The 15,720-nt window shown below is 35.2% G+C and overlaps 1 protein-coding gene across 4 annotated transcripts in view; it reads right to left on the bottom strand.

The window, feature by feature from the left end:
* The window catches only part of EIF4E (eukaryotic translation initiation factor 4E), a 41,568-nt gene that overhangs the window by 10,118 nt on the left and 15,730 nt on the right, over window positions 1-15,720 (bottom strand). For all 4 annotated transcript variants that reach the window (XM_061419592.1, XM_061419591.1, XM_061419590.1 and 1 more), the window contains 2 exons: window positions 6,838-6,944; window positions 1,072-1,167 (listed from right to left, as the gene is read on the bottom strand). In XM_061419592.1, coding sequence (XP_061275576.1) covers window positions 1,072-1,167; window positions 6,838-6,944 — 203 coding nt within the window. The remainder of the gene's footprint in view (window positions 1-1,071; window positions 1,168-6,837; window positions 6,945-15,720) is intronic.

The following is a 15,720-nucleotide window of genomic DNA, read 5'->3' as shown; positions in this document are numbered from 1 at the left end:
GTTCATTTAAAAAATTTTTTTTCACTAAATTAAATTTTGTTTTTTAAAAAAAAGCCCATAAGTTCAATTAAAAGTGACCCAAGTGATCTCAACATAGTTTTCTTTCATTATCCTATGCTTTGTTTGTTTTCAGTGATTCAAATGCATACTAAATGCCTAGTTTAGTATGCATTTGAAGTATACATCATATGTATAAAATTTTAAATCATAATCTATTAATTTATAATTTTCTAGCCACAATCTATCTGTGTGATACACCCAAGTATTAACATTAAAACACAGGAATCACATCACTGCTATGATCCAAAATACACCAACTGAACAAATTAGAATACTTAGATAACTGCTCGATAATTTATAGCTCTTAAACACGTTTTTAATAAGCTGTATCTTTCATGTTCTCCAACAGTTTCTCCCTATGTATTTTTCAAGCAAATAAGACATAACTAAATAAACTGTTTTTAAAGAATCAATATTCCAAAACTTCTTGCAAAGAACTTTATAGCTCTAAATTAAATTATATTGCTAAATCTGAAACAAAATCTCAAAAATATTTCAAGTATTCTTAAGTTGACCACTAAGTGTAATAAAATTATCTATCATCACAGACACTGTCATTCTTTGACAAACCCTGATTTATAAGCAGTTTGGCCTTTGAAATCTCAGAATCTTTATCACAGGAAATCCACAGTTTATACTAAAAAGAATCTGCAGAAATGCTAAGAAAAGCATTCTTTTCCTAAGAAAGCTCTGGAATAAAAATAGAGCAAATATGCGTAGGTAACCAAGAAAGGGGACAAGGTCCTAAAAGTTGTCAGAAGTTCCAGTGACAATAAAGGATTCTCAATGAATGACATCTTAGGACAAGGAATAGAGAATAGGCAGAGCTAAATGATGACAAGATGGAAGCTTTCTAAAACTGGTGAGAAATAATCACCAATTCTAACAGTTGTGAGAAGATGAACAAGCAAAAAAGTAAATATTAACTGTACACCTTACCCTTCTTTTTGCGAATACAACTTAAAATAAAAAAGCACACAATAAAACAAACATCCTAAAATGGTTACTTACGCCCAAAAGTCTTCAACAGTATCAAACTTAGAGATCAATCGAAGGTTTGCTTGCCAAGTTTTGCTTTTATCATTTTTAAAAAACCAGAGTGCCCATCTAAAAACAGAAAGTCAGTGTCAACAGAAGTTTTACATCCATGTTCAAAGCAGCAGTGAGTTTCACTTACTAATAAAAATGTTGTCTGAAGACAGTTTTCCAAGTAGACATACATTTTATAACTTTATGATCAATGCTTGATAATCTCAGACATAAAAAATGAGATGCATTTCAACACCTACTTGGTAATTTGTATTTGCCAACCCCTGATCAAGGAAAAAAATATTTTGAAAAAGCAAAGGCAGAAAAACTATTAAACACACAGTATCAAGTACTGTACCCTGGATTTCTAAAACTAATTCAGTCTTTCCTGAAAAAATTAAAAACAGAACTACCATTTGATCCAGCAATTCCACTTCTGGATATTATCTGAAAAAATGAAAATACTAACTTGAAAAAGATATATGAATCCCCATGATTAGTACAGCTTTACAAGAGCTTAAGATACAGAAGCAACTTAAATGTTCATCAAGGAGTGAAAAAAGAAAATATGTATGTATGTATGAATGTGTATATTCAATGGATTATTCAGTCATAAAAGAGAAGGATGGACCATAGGACTTTGTAACAAGTTAAATAAATCACACACTAGACAGGAAAAACAAATACTATATGATTTTGCTTATACATGGGATCTAAAAAAAACTTTAAAAAAAGGAGAAAAACCCAGCCCAAGCTCACTGATACAGTGAACAGATTTGTGGTTCCCAGAGGCAAAGGGGTGGGGAAATGCATGACCTTCAAGTGGTACAAACTTCCAGTTATAAAATAAATCACGGGGATGCAACGTACAACATAGTAACATAGTAAATATAGTTCGTAATACTGCATTGCAAATTTGAAAGTTGTGAAGAGACTAAATCTTAAAAGTTCTCATTATAAAAGAAATTATAAATATGTATTGTGATAGATGTTGATTATGATCATTCCACAATACATACAAATACTGAATCACTGTGTTGTACATTTGAAATTGTTATACCTCAACTGAAAATAATAAAATTCCATTCCATCTTTAAAAAAAAAACTTGCAGTCAGCCACCAAACTCTTGAGAGTCCCTTGGACTGCAAGGAGATCCAACCAGTCCATTCTGAAGGAGATCAACCCTGGATTTCTTTGGAAGGAATGATGCTAAAGCTGAAACTCCAGTACTTTGGCCACCTCATGTGAAGAGTTGACTCATTGGAAAAGACTCTGATGCTGGGAGGGATTGGGGGCAGGAGGAGATGGGGACGACAGAGGATGAGATGGCTGGATGGCATCACTGACTCGATGGACGTTGAGTCTGAGTGAACTCCGGGAGTTGGTGATGGATAGGGAGGCCTGGCGTGCTGCGATTCATGGGGTCGCAAAGAGTCGGACATGACTGAGCGACTGATCTGATCTGATCTGATTAAAGGTTTATTCTAAGAAAATGACTGGATGACTAAGCAAAAATATTTGTCCAATAATGTTCTTAAATTTGGAAAACTGGAAACATCTTAAGTGCCTATCAACAGTTCTTAGAATGTGGTTTACAAGTCCCCGTAGGCATCTTAAGACCCTTTCAGGAACACTGATGAGTAAAAACTACTTCATAAAAATCCTAAGATATTTTATTTTTCACTGTGTTGACATTTTCACTGATGATGCAAAAACAACAGTAAACCTAGCAGTGATGCACATAACAAGAATCATACAGTGGCACCCATGTCTACCATTTGTCACTGTTCTGTATTATCACCAACTCTCAGAAGAATAACTGTCAGTTTCAGTTAAGAATGCCACTAATGAAACAGTAATAAAATACTTGTTTTATTAAATTTCAATCTGTGCACATGTTTTTTCTGTACAAAAAATACTTCTGCATACCAAATGCAATGCTTAGACAATTGAGTTGTGAGGAGAACTAGTCGCTTTTTCAAAGAACACCACTTTTACTTGGAAGAATAGGCTGATCAATTATGGTTACTTCTTGAAAAATGAACAGAGTGAGCATGTTGCCAAAATTTAAGCTTTCAGGAGAAAAATCAGAATTTTGGCAAGCCTGCAAGTGTCACTGAGCACGAAAATTTAACAAAACTTGGGTACATTTCTGAGGCATTTAGTAATGATAATGTTATTGTTTTGATATCATATAATGAAAAATGTCAATATTTAGATCTACAAACTCACTGAACCAGTATTTTCTAAATGACCAGTGGTATGCATGAGTGAAGAAGGATATATTCCAAATGCAAGACAGATGAATGGATTTTAAAGTAACAGAGTAGAAAAAAGTTACTGGATGTGGTTTCAGATTCTACATTGCAACTAACCTGCAAGAAACCTAGTATCAAAGGAAGGAGCTATTCATAATTATAAAAGGCCATTAAAATTTCTCCTTTTCCAACTATGTATATTTGAGGTCATATTTTATCCTTGTACTTCCTCTGAAACAACGTTATCTCCAAAGACTTGAAAATGCAGAACCAGCTATGAAAACCTAGCTGATTTCTATTAAGCCAGGCACTAAAAAATATTTACAAAAATGCTGTTCTTCCCACTACGTATTTTTTATTTTGAATAAATGTTTCCATAAAAATCATTTACATTAACATGCAATGGGTTAAGTACATATGTAATTTTATATTTTTTGAGATTTATTTTATTTTCTAATATAGCAAATGAAAATAGATGAAAATCTACATAACCTGTAAAACACTGTGGAATCCTCAATAATTTTTAAGAATGTAAAGGGGTCATGAGCCCAAAGAAGTTGAGATTTAAATAACAATAAATAATTTTAAAAATATAATAAACATAATATATACATGCAAGAAGACTTCTAAGAATGTAAAGGGGTCATGAGCCCAAAGAAGTTGAGATTTAAATAATAACAATAAATAATTTTAAAAATATAATAAACATAATATATACATGCAAGACTTCTAGGCCGCTATTAAATGTGTTAATTGTGTGGGTTAAAAAAAAAAAAAAAAGGATAACTGTGTGGGTAAAATTCTCTTAAGACTGACATGAAACCCAGCAACCATGGAGGAAAGTTGGTATTTGATTATATGAAAATAAAAAACCTTTAAAATAACACAACTCTTTAGACAATGTTAAAAGACAAATGACTTGGAAGTGTATTTCAACCTAATCCCCCCTTGGATGGGTTAGCATCCCTAATGTACAATGCTTGGAAATAAACTTGAAAAGATAACCAAAAAGAAAATAACAGACAATAAGAATTGAACAGACTTCTCACAGGTAAAAACACAAATAAACAATTGTCTTGAACAAAACTGTTTGAAACTTCAATAGAAGAAATGCACATTTAAAACAATAAGACATTGTTTTCGCAAGTTAGGCTAGAACCAATCTGACAGGCAATTAAATTTAAAAGATTGATGGTACCAGTTGTCAAGGATGTAGAAATCAGTAAGTCTAAGCAGATAAAGGAGGATAATTTGGCAGTGTCTATAAAGGTAGATAATGGGCAGTCTTAAGCCTAAGAACTCGGAAATTTTACCATATAGATATACCGTACTAAAAAAAGAAAGTATATATATATATGTACATTGAAAGGTTTTGGAAAAATACAAACCAAATTTTTAACACTGATTATTTTGGGGAGTGGAGCAAAACAAAATGGGGAAGAAGGTATCAGAGAAAAACAGAAAACTTAACTCTTTGTGCCTGGCGTGCTGCAATTCATGCGGTTGCAAGGAGTTGGACACGACTGAGCGACTGAACTGAACTGAACTGAAAACTCTGTATACTTTGTGCCTCAATGATTTAATCATTCTTATAATACTATAGCGATTTTTTAAAAAGAAAACATAATTCCTTACAAAATTATTTACAAAAAGTAAATAATGAAGAAATTACCAAAATCAGAACCAAAAATGTCTCAGAACAGTTTTTAATTTCATATTATTTTACACAAAAAATAGAAATTATAGAGAAATGAAAATCCTCAGACTTCATTTTAGGATTTAATCAGTTTGTTCACTGATAAGAGCACCTTTCAGGAATCTCAGATTTCATCTTAAGCTATGATGGATATATGCCTTGATCTCCCACAATAACAGCGACATGAACTGTGTTCACAGACAGAAGACAGTGAGCTTTTTATACGATACCACTGAAAAGATGGGGGGAAAATACTTTAAAGGTTTTAGTACTGCTGCTAGGATGAACTATATAAAACTGCCACTAATCAATTGTCCAACTTAGTATTACTTTGGCACAATCTTTCCTGAGGAAGAATTTTTTCCTTTTATCAACTATTTGACCTTTGATATTTCACACACTGGCTGACAATCCACAGTATCTAGAGAACTGATTTGTTCCTCCCTGGAGGGTATGCTGAATCACCCACCTCCTACGAAAAAACTACTAAAGCATATTTGGACTATTACTTCAGGAAGTCTACAATGATAATGAAGGGGAAGAAAAGGACATAAAGGGACAACACATTTTTCAGATAAATGAAACCTAATTATAGACTTGTAGGGTGTGGGAGAAGGGGAATGAAAGGAATTAAAGATCCTCAAAAGTTAATTTATCCCATTTACTTTCCTCCAGATTCTTACAATGTTTCTGAGTGTTCCCACCATCAGCTCTCAGTGAATTAAAGTTTTATCAGATAAACCAGAAAGATATTTAAGTAAAAGCACAAACACACTGGGAAGTGGTAGGGTGGAGGTAGGAAAAACCATATACTGAAGTGTTGAACTACTACATTGCAACTATGAAAACTTAACTCATCCTAAACTCTCTTTTCCTCTTCTAAACTTCTCTTAAATTACAAACCAACCAATATCCAGACTCCATATACCCTAGGCTCTTTCTCCTTCACAGACCATCTGAACTTTCTCCTTCAAATTGTCTATTCCTGCTCTATACATTTGTATATTTCTATTCACTCTTCAAACTATGCCAATCTTTTCTATCATCTACTCTACTAAACTTTCTCCAGTGTTAGCAAGGACTTATTGTTCAATCCAATGAATATTTGACCTTTTTGGGGCATATATGCTGTACCTTGTCCTTAAATCATTTTCTTGGTTTCCATGACCAACACTCTGTCCTAGTTTATATAGTATATATTTCTATACACTTCCATAGGCATTTTAAAAAAAATTTTATTGAAGTACAGTTGATTTACAATGTTATGGTAATTTCTGCTGTACAGCAAAGTGACTTAGCTATACATATGTATATATATTTTCATATTCTTCTCCATTATGGTTTATTATAGGATATTAACTACATAGTTCTCTGGGCTATACAGTAGGACCTTGTTGTTTATCCACTCTTTATATATAATAATTTGCTAACTCCAAACTACCAGTCCATCCCTGCCCAACCCCCCCTCTCTTTGTACCACGTCTGTTTTCTTCATAGCCATTCTTACCCAAAAAAATCCCCATGTGCTAATATTCCTAGCCTCTGTTGTGAGTCAAATTCACTTAAGAGAACCCATTTACTACTATGGTTTCAACTACCATTCAAAGTTCTACTTTCTGAGCTCAAGATTCACATATAAAACTGCTTGCCAGACGTGGGTCATCCAAGTGAAAATGGAATCCTCAACCTAACATACCTAAAACTAGTCTTATCTAATCTTCCCCTCCAAACCTGTCCCATTCACCATTTACCTTGTTGCCCAAGTCAAAAAATCTATGTGTCAGAAAGCTTACCTGTTCTGTAAAGGGTGTTTAATATAGTGTTCTGGGTTAGCAACCTCCTGATTAGATTCTGTTTTCTCTTCTTCTGTAGGCGGGGGATTCGGAGTAGGGGTGGTTTCCTAGTGGAAAATAATTAAACATTATAAACTTAACATGAAAAAATAACATTAGGAAATTTATTTGTACATTTTTATTGAAATACAGTTAATTTACAATGTTGTGAAAACTTAATCTCTATGACAGCAATAGTCTAAATAAATGAACCAATACTGTCCATAACATTTTTTTAAAGAATGAATTATAGGAGAAGCATTTGATAAAGTAGACCACTAGCCAAACTCTGAGAAAAGCACCAGACTCTTCTAGCATCTCTTCATTAAGAGCAAAACGTTTCTCAAATTTAAAATATATATTGTTATCTTCCACTTACACATTTAACATAAGATTGTTAGACACCATGCAAAATAGGAAAACGAAGTATCTTTCTTTTAACATCCCATTAAAGTGCTGTGCGTGGCAGGGGTGGTTAGTGGGGAGGGCCGGTTCAACTAAAGTTTGGAGAGCATAATTAACTTTATTACATGACACACAAAAAATCTTTATAAAATGAGTAAGGCAATACTACACAGATCCTTGCCCTCATGTCACACTGTTATGATATATGGTAACTAAAGTTGAGCAACTTCTGTCATTTTCAAATGACCCTAAGGAAAAAAGCTGGATACCAGCTTGAAGTGAAATCTTCTTAATCAGGAAAGGTGTACATCAAGGCAGTATATTTCCACCTTGCTTATTTAACTTATATGCAGAGTACATGATGAGAAACACTAGGCTGGATGAAGCACAGCTGGAATCAAGATTGCCGGGAGAAATATCAGTAACCTCAGATATGCAGATAACACCACCCTTACGGCAGAAAGTGAAGAAGAACTAAAGGGCCTCTTGATGAAAGTGAAAGAGGAGAGCTTAAAAGTTGGCTTAAAACTCAACATTCAGAAAAATAAGGTCATGGCATCCAGTCCCATCACTTCATGGCAAACAGATGTGGAAACAGTGAGAGACTTTATTTTTTGGGCTCCAAAATCACTGCAGATGGTGACTGCAGCCATGAAATTAAAAGATGCTTGCTCCTTGAAAGAAAAGTTATGACCAACCTAGACAGCATATTCAAAAGCAGAGACATTCCTTTGCCAACAAAGGTCCGTCTAGTCAAGGCTATGGTTTTTCCAGTAGTCATGTTTGGATGTGAGAGTTGGACTATAAAGAAAGCTGAGTGCCAAAGAATTGATGCTTTTGAACTGCTGAAGACTTGAGAGTCCCTTGGACTGCAAGGAGATCCAACCAGTCCATCCAAAAGGAGATCAGTCCTGAATATTCATTGGAAGGACTGATGCTAAAGCTGAAACTCCAATACTTTGGCTACCTGATGTGAAGAACTGACTCGTTGGAAAAGACCCTGATGCTGGGAAAGATTGAAGGCGGGAGAAGTGGACGACAGAGGATGAGATGGTTGGACGGCATCACCGACTCAATGGACATGAGTTTAGGTAAACTCTGGGAGTTGGTGATGGACAGAGAGGCCTGGCGTGCTGCAGTGCATGGAGTTGCGAAGAGTTGGACACAACTGAGCAACTGAAGTGAACTGAGACATAGTTATCATCATCATTTAAAAATGTCATGGAAAAATGGAGCCTGAGAATAATGCATATTCTCCACATTAATCTATGTAATTCTTCACCCTACTTTAAATTGGCACCAACAAAAAGATAGCTAAGAAAAGGGACCAGAAGCTGAAACAAGTTGATAAAAAAGAGGAGGGCACTGCAACAAGGGTTTGGATATCAGATTTAAACTGAACCAGAAAAATAAAGATACATATTCACATTAACATTTTATAAATCAGAAATGTATGATCTAAAAGACTTCAAAGCAGACAGATGATACATATTTTACAAAATAAAATTCATTTTTCTAATCAAAAAGACACTTTCAGGAACTACTTTTTACTAGCCTATGAAGTCACTCACAGCAAGGGCTTTATTTTGATTTTGCTCACAATTGTAATGCCAATGATGACAATGCTACACCCAACAGAAACTTACTGGCTTGATTCCTTAAATTTTAAATGTTTATACAGAATAGTTAAGGCCCTAAAATTTACATATAGTAGCCAATGCCTTAATATCACCATTTTTACCAGCATTTTCTCATCACAATACATTTAAATCTTCAAACAGATGATCATTACCAAATGCCATTCTTCACTAGCTTAAAATTAATGATGGCCTGCAAACAGGGGCAGTCTGAGTGAATAGAGAAAACAGGAAACAATCAGGGACTGATAAGGCAGGTGGGTTTCAGGAACAGTGGTACCAGAGAAAAGGGAGCTGCAGGAGTGAGACTCAAAAATCTATGTATAAATCTCTCAAATGCTTGGCTGTGACTCCTGAACTGAGGTGTTCAGAGTGCAACTCTGGGCGGCCTAGATGAGAACAGCTGAGCCAAGACTTCAGAGGCTGAACAGCATTTGGAAGACTAAGTTCAGATCCAGCCAGAGTGGATGGTTGAAAATCCAGCTTTCAGAAGAAATCCATATGCCTAGCAAATTCTAAAAGTAATCCCTGACAGGATCAAGGTAATCTGATAAATTAACTGCCCCACAAGGACTGAACTCTCTATTCTTCACAGGAAAATGACACAAGTCTGAGCCTCTATGAATATTATCAACAATACATAGCAAACAATCGAACATTATCAAACATGCAAAAAAAATCTTCTACAGCAACTGATGATCAAGAGATTAAACTGTCTATAGAAAGAGAGCTAGATAACATACACAGGATCTAGGTAACAGGACTAGCAGACAGTCTTAACTTTTTTTGTTTAGTTGTTGCGTCTGACTCTCTTGTGACCCCATGGACTGCAGCCCACGGGGCTCCTCTGTCCCACGAGATTCCCCAAGCAAGAATATTAGAGTGGGTTGCCATTCCCTGGTTGAGGAACTGTGATCCCACATGCATGCAGCATGGCAAAAAACTTTTTAAAAAAAAGATACTCTTCCTCTCAAAGTTAAGAAATACTGCAAATTCTCTTATTTACCTAAAGGACAATGATTAGTAAAATGTACTCATGACTTCAAAATCCTCATTACAATCCACAATTGTAAAATTCCAGTGTTTACATCTTTTATCAATACCTCAGCAGCACATAAAAAAACAATGAATTTACACTAGGAGTAATAACAAGTTTCAGAGGATACAAAATGTCACTTCCTAAGTAAGTACATTCTTTTCTCCTATTTCTACTCTTTTCACCATTAGCAGAATGATGGAAGACTTAGATGGTATCAAAAGTCTCTAGATATTTAAGAACAAAAACCAAATACGTTCACTTCCTTAAAAAGTGTTCCTTTAAATTGAAAGTTCTATTTTAATTGAAATTTTAGTCTTTATATTAAGAATATACAATTCTGGAGTTTTCCTATAACTGAAATAAAAATAGTGACTAATCTTTAAATAAATGTGTATAGGTATGAATAAGTATACTATTTTAAAATCTTTCATCTTTGCTTTCAATATTACACAAACAAGCTAGATTTTAAGACAAATACTCTAAAATGCTTTGAAAGAAAATGTTTATTAACCACAGACAATCTTTTCAGTATTTGACGTTTTTTAATATAATAAGCCTTTTCCCCTCCTTGGCCACACTGACCAGGGATGGAAGCTGTGCCCCTTGCAATGGAAGTACAGAGTCCTAACCACTGGACCACCAGTGAATTCCTGTCTTTTTTAGCCTTTTAAGCTACTATCTAGAGTCTGATAGATGTTCAAATTTTTAAGCTTATTTGAATTTCTCAAATCCTAATAAAATGATTAATAGCCAATTGTTTCCATGACACAATAAAAATTACTCAAATACTCTACAAAAATATGGCACAGACCAGATCTAGTAAGAAATCATTTTCATGATGGAAATTACTTATGAAAACATTAATCAAGGACATATTTTCTCAGTACAAATTTTCTCAGGTCATGTTGTGCTATGGCCATCTACTTATCACAACAATTCAAAGCTTTAAAAAGCTTCAATCAACCATTCACCCTGAAAGCTTCTTGATTCTACAACTATGTTGTACATTATTGCAAAGGAAAATATTTTTGTTTGAGACTACTGAGACATGCTCCATTATAAAATCATTTTCTGTTCATTTCTTTCAACTTACTGTTTTATTTTTTGCTTAAAATCTCTTAACTTTAATATAAATAACCAGGGTGCATTTTTTCAACTTAGATAAAGCAAAAAAACACACCAAAGTATAGCCATGTTCGATGTTATTTTAACCTTTATGATTAATTCCATGGCGGTGGTCTGTTCTATGGGGAAGCTCCAATATCCTTTTTTTTTTGGCTAGACCACATCTTAGCTACAGCGATCTAGTTCCTTGACGAAGGATCAAACTTAGACCCTCAGAACTGGGAATGCAGAATCTTAGCCACTGGACCACCAGGGAAGTCCCTCCCCTAACTTTTAAATCTGTGGTAGTACATATAATGAGAAGTAATGTCCAGAATGATGGCCATGCTGTATTATTAAATTCTTTGATCAAAAATTAGTTTACAATTATAGTTGTTGTTCAGTTGCTAAGTCATATCCGACTTCTTGTGACTCCATGGACGATACAGCACACCGGGCTCCTCTGTCTTCCACTATCTCCCAGAGTTTGCTCAAATTCTTGTCCACTGAGTCGGTGATGCTAACCATCTCATCCTTTGCCACCCTTTTCTCCTTTTGCCTTCAATCTTAGACATACGCCAAATTAATTACAGACATATACCAAAAAAGAATTAAGTAACATAATTCAAAAGAACCCTGAAAGGGGGAATTTCCTGGCAGTCCAGTGGTTAGGACTCAGTGCTTTCACTGTCACAGCCCAGGTTCAATCCCCGGTCCAAGAGACTGGACAGCCAAGGTATTTCCTACATCCAATTTAAAAACAAAATTCTCTGTTGCAATGTCCTGCAACATCCCTCCAGCTTGGTGACCACCCAGCTTGGTGGTCACCCCACAGAAGGAAATTTCACTGAAAATTACATTTTAAATATCCCAGAAACTACCCAGACAAAACCAGGAAAGGCTAATTTTAAAGACCATGGCCACTCTCAAAGTAATCAAATACAATTTCAACCTAAAAGACAATCTGCAAGTGAAAAACCACTGTATAACACATTTCAGGTGGGTAGAAAGGTGAATAAAGCCGTGAGATGGTACAGTGTTTTCTCTAGAGATAGTAAGGAAGCAGGGAGTCTAAAGAGAGCATTTATGAAACCAAAGATAGAGTTACAACAGTAGACTGGAGCAAGACTGTAAAACGCCTCAGGCTAAAACTGTATCTTTCCACATGGAAGCAGTGGAAGCCAATAATTGACAGGTCAAATTTATTAAACACAACAAGTAAGGCAATAGAAGAGACAACCAGTTTAAGAACAAGTTATTAAACCTGGTTTTGGATTTGCTGAGTTTATGAGATTCAAATTAAAAATATATGAAGAGGGCTTCTCTGGTGGTCCAGTGGTTGGGAATCCACCTGCCAATGCAGGAGACTCAGATTCAATCTTTGGTCCAGGAAGATCCTATATGCCACAGAGCAGCTAGGCCCAAGCACCGTTAACTACAGACACCGTGCTCTAGAGCTCACGAGCCGCAACTTCTGAAGCCCTCACACTCTTGAGCCCTGTGCCCTGAATCAAGGGAAGCCACCGCAATGAGAAGCCTGTGCACTGCTCGCCACAACTAGAGAAAGCCTGCACACAGCAACGAAGACCCAGCACAGCCAAAAATAAATAGGTAATTTTTTAAAAAATATGGAGAGGGAGAGTAAGAGCTTTCAATTAACAGATACAAACTACTATATATAAAATAAACAAGGTCCTACTATACAGCACATGAAACTATATCTTGCAATAACCTATAGTGGAATACAGAGAAGTACATATATTAATACATAACATTATATGTATATACATACATTAATAAACTGAATCACTAGGCTGTACACCAGAAACTAACAGGATGTTGTAAATTAACTATATTTCAATTTTTAAAAATTTAATATACAGTATTACAAATTTATCATTTGACTCAATGGACAAGAGTTGAGAACTCCAGGAGATAATGAAGGACAGGGAGGCCTGCTGTGCTGCAGTCCACAGGGTCACAGAGTCGGACACAACTTAGTGACTGAACAACAACTACCAGCTTATTAACCCAGCACTTCAGTAAACTGAAAGCACTACATATTAAAGATAGGAAATAATGAACAGAAGGGTAAGCAAAGAACAGAAAAGGACAGCAGTGCTTTATGACTTTTCAAGTGGTAACACCAATCCTCACACTTGTACCAAACTATGAGTTTTTTTACATGATAGGTAACATTTACTAAGCAGTCACTAACAAGCAATAGGCTACATTTATATACATTATCTCAATATAGGGAAGGAAGCCCTATAGGGCCTATAGGAAGCAATATAGGGCTTCCCTTGTGGCTCAGCTGGTAAAGAATCTGCCTGCAATGCAGGAGACCTAGGTTTGATCCCTGGGTTGGGAAGATCCCCTGGAGAAGGGAATGGCTGCCCACTCCAGTATTCTGGGCTGGAGAATTCCATGGACTATATATAGTCCATGGGGTCACAAAGAGTCAGACATGACTAGGTGACTTTCACTTTCATCTCAATCTTTACAATATATGAAACTACTATTCTCTGCTCTTCAAACTTAAGCCGTGGACACTAATATGTACTGTCTATATGTATACAGCAGGACTGTCAGGATTCACAAATAGGGATACTATGTCTCTAAGTTTTACCTGTTTGTTGTTTTAGCACAATTATTATTACTAGAGCCCTTGTTCACTCTCACAAGTGTCCAGAACGGTTACCAAGACACTCGTTCCAGGTGGTATAACCCTACAGTATATATTAATACCATGCTTTATACCACAGCCTCAGGTTCCACACCTTCACTCTCTTCCAAGTGCATGCCACAAAAAAGACAGGAATAGTACACTTCACTCTTCCAACACAAACACACACTCCACTAGGAAAAAATATGTAAATACCAATGATTAATTATAGGGATTTGATATTATGCAAGATAGTATACTAAATACCTATATGATCAAAATATCTTAAGAGCTACAGGTAAACATAAATAAAAGCTCTTTTATGGATACAAATAATTAACTCTAAGAATATTATTATTTGATATAAGTAACATATGTAAATAGACTTCATGATTCTTTGACTCTTCCTTTTATTATCCAAACATTCAGTTCCCAGGTCTCTTTTTAGCAAAGATGCATTCCCCACAGACCCTCCCATATGTAAATTAGTACAATTAACTAGTACACAAAAACAAATAGCCTCATCTGCCTTATAAGGAATGAAAAATCCGGTATAAACACTAAAAACTGCCACAAATAATTAAACCAACTATTTTTGGATGTTAGTTTTCAACTACATTATCCATAGTAAAGGAATACCCACTAACCTGGCATCACTCATCATAAGTCTAACTATAGATTTTTCAAGTATTCCCTGTCTGTATCAAAGGATCAAATTGGTGACACCTTCGTGCCACAAACTAAAAAGCTAGAGAAGATAAACAATAAATGTTGATTTAGCAAATACAAATCTTCTAGAGTTTAAAACACTGCTCAAATAGATAATTTTTTCATGTAAAGGACTGTGAGAGCCTATATATTACCTCTGATTCCAGATAGTACTTTTTAATGTTCTTTTAAACTAATTTAATATGACACCTAAACTGAAAAAAATTGAAAATTGAGGTATAGAGGGAAGAACTGTGACCATCTGCACAAACTGTACTGTGTCCCAAAATTACTGCAAAATTTAATAACTGTTCAATTTAAGTTATAATAACTATCTAAAATTGAAGACTAGCACTAGATTTTTGAGTTTAATTTGCTGCACTATAACTAAAAAATAAGTATTTTTGGATAGTCAGCAAGCTACATCTAATGACATTTTACTAACATAAAATAATTCCTATAGGTCCTACTTGAATTTCTGATCTTCTAGAACCTAATTTTTAAAACTAGAAAGACTTGTAGCCATTTAAAATAAACTAATTTTTAAAATAGCATTAATATTTGTCAACGAAATTATTCTGCACATCTTGGACAAGTCTACCAATTCAGAAAGTGTGGTAGAGACTAAAGAAATAACAAACATGTATGATCTAGAATAAGGTTAATAATAAAATTTAAATGTTAATGCTACTTAAACCAAAGGCAACCAGAAGACTCAAATATTCTTTTTAGTTTTTATTGGAATATAAAACAATGTTCTGCTGTAAACCAAAGTGAATCAACTATAGTTGCGTTATTCAGTCGCTAAGTCATGTCTGATTTTTTGCAACCCCATGAACTGCAGCATGCCAGGCTTCCTTGTCCTTCACGATCTCCTTGAGTTTGTTCAAACTCATGTCTATTGAGTCAGTGATGCCATCTAACCATCTCATTCTTTGTCTCTCTCTTCTTTTGCCTTCAATCTTTCGTAGCATCAGGATCTTTTCCAAATGAGTCAGCTCTTTACATCAGGTGGCCTCAGTATTGAAGTTCAGCATCAGTCCTTCCAATAAATATTCAGGGTTGATTTCTTTTAGGATTGACTGGTTTGATCTCCTTGCAGTCCAAAGGACTCTCAAGAGTCTTCTCCAGCACAATTCAAAAGCATCAATTCTTCAGCATTCAGCCTTCAGGGCTTCCCTGGAAGCTCAGCTGGTAACCTGCCTGCAACGCGGGAGACCTGGGTTCAATCCCTGGGTTGGGAAGCTCTCCTGGAGAAGCTCTATCCACCCTAGTATTCTGGCCTG

Source organism: Bos javanicus, chromosome 6 (assembly GCF_032452875.1).
Source record: "Bos javanicus breed banteng chromosome 6, ARS-OSU_banteng_1.0, whole genome shotgun sequence".
Lineage (NCBI taxonomy): Eukaryota > Metazoa > Chordata > Mammalia > Artiodactyla > Bovidae > Bos > Bos javanicus.
Note: the sequence above shows the minus strand (reverse complement) of the source record. Positions and strands in the feature narration are given on the sequence as shown.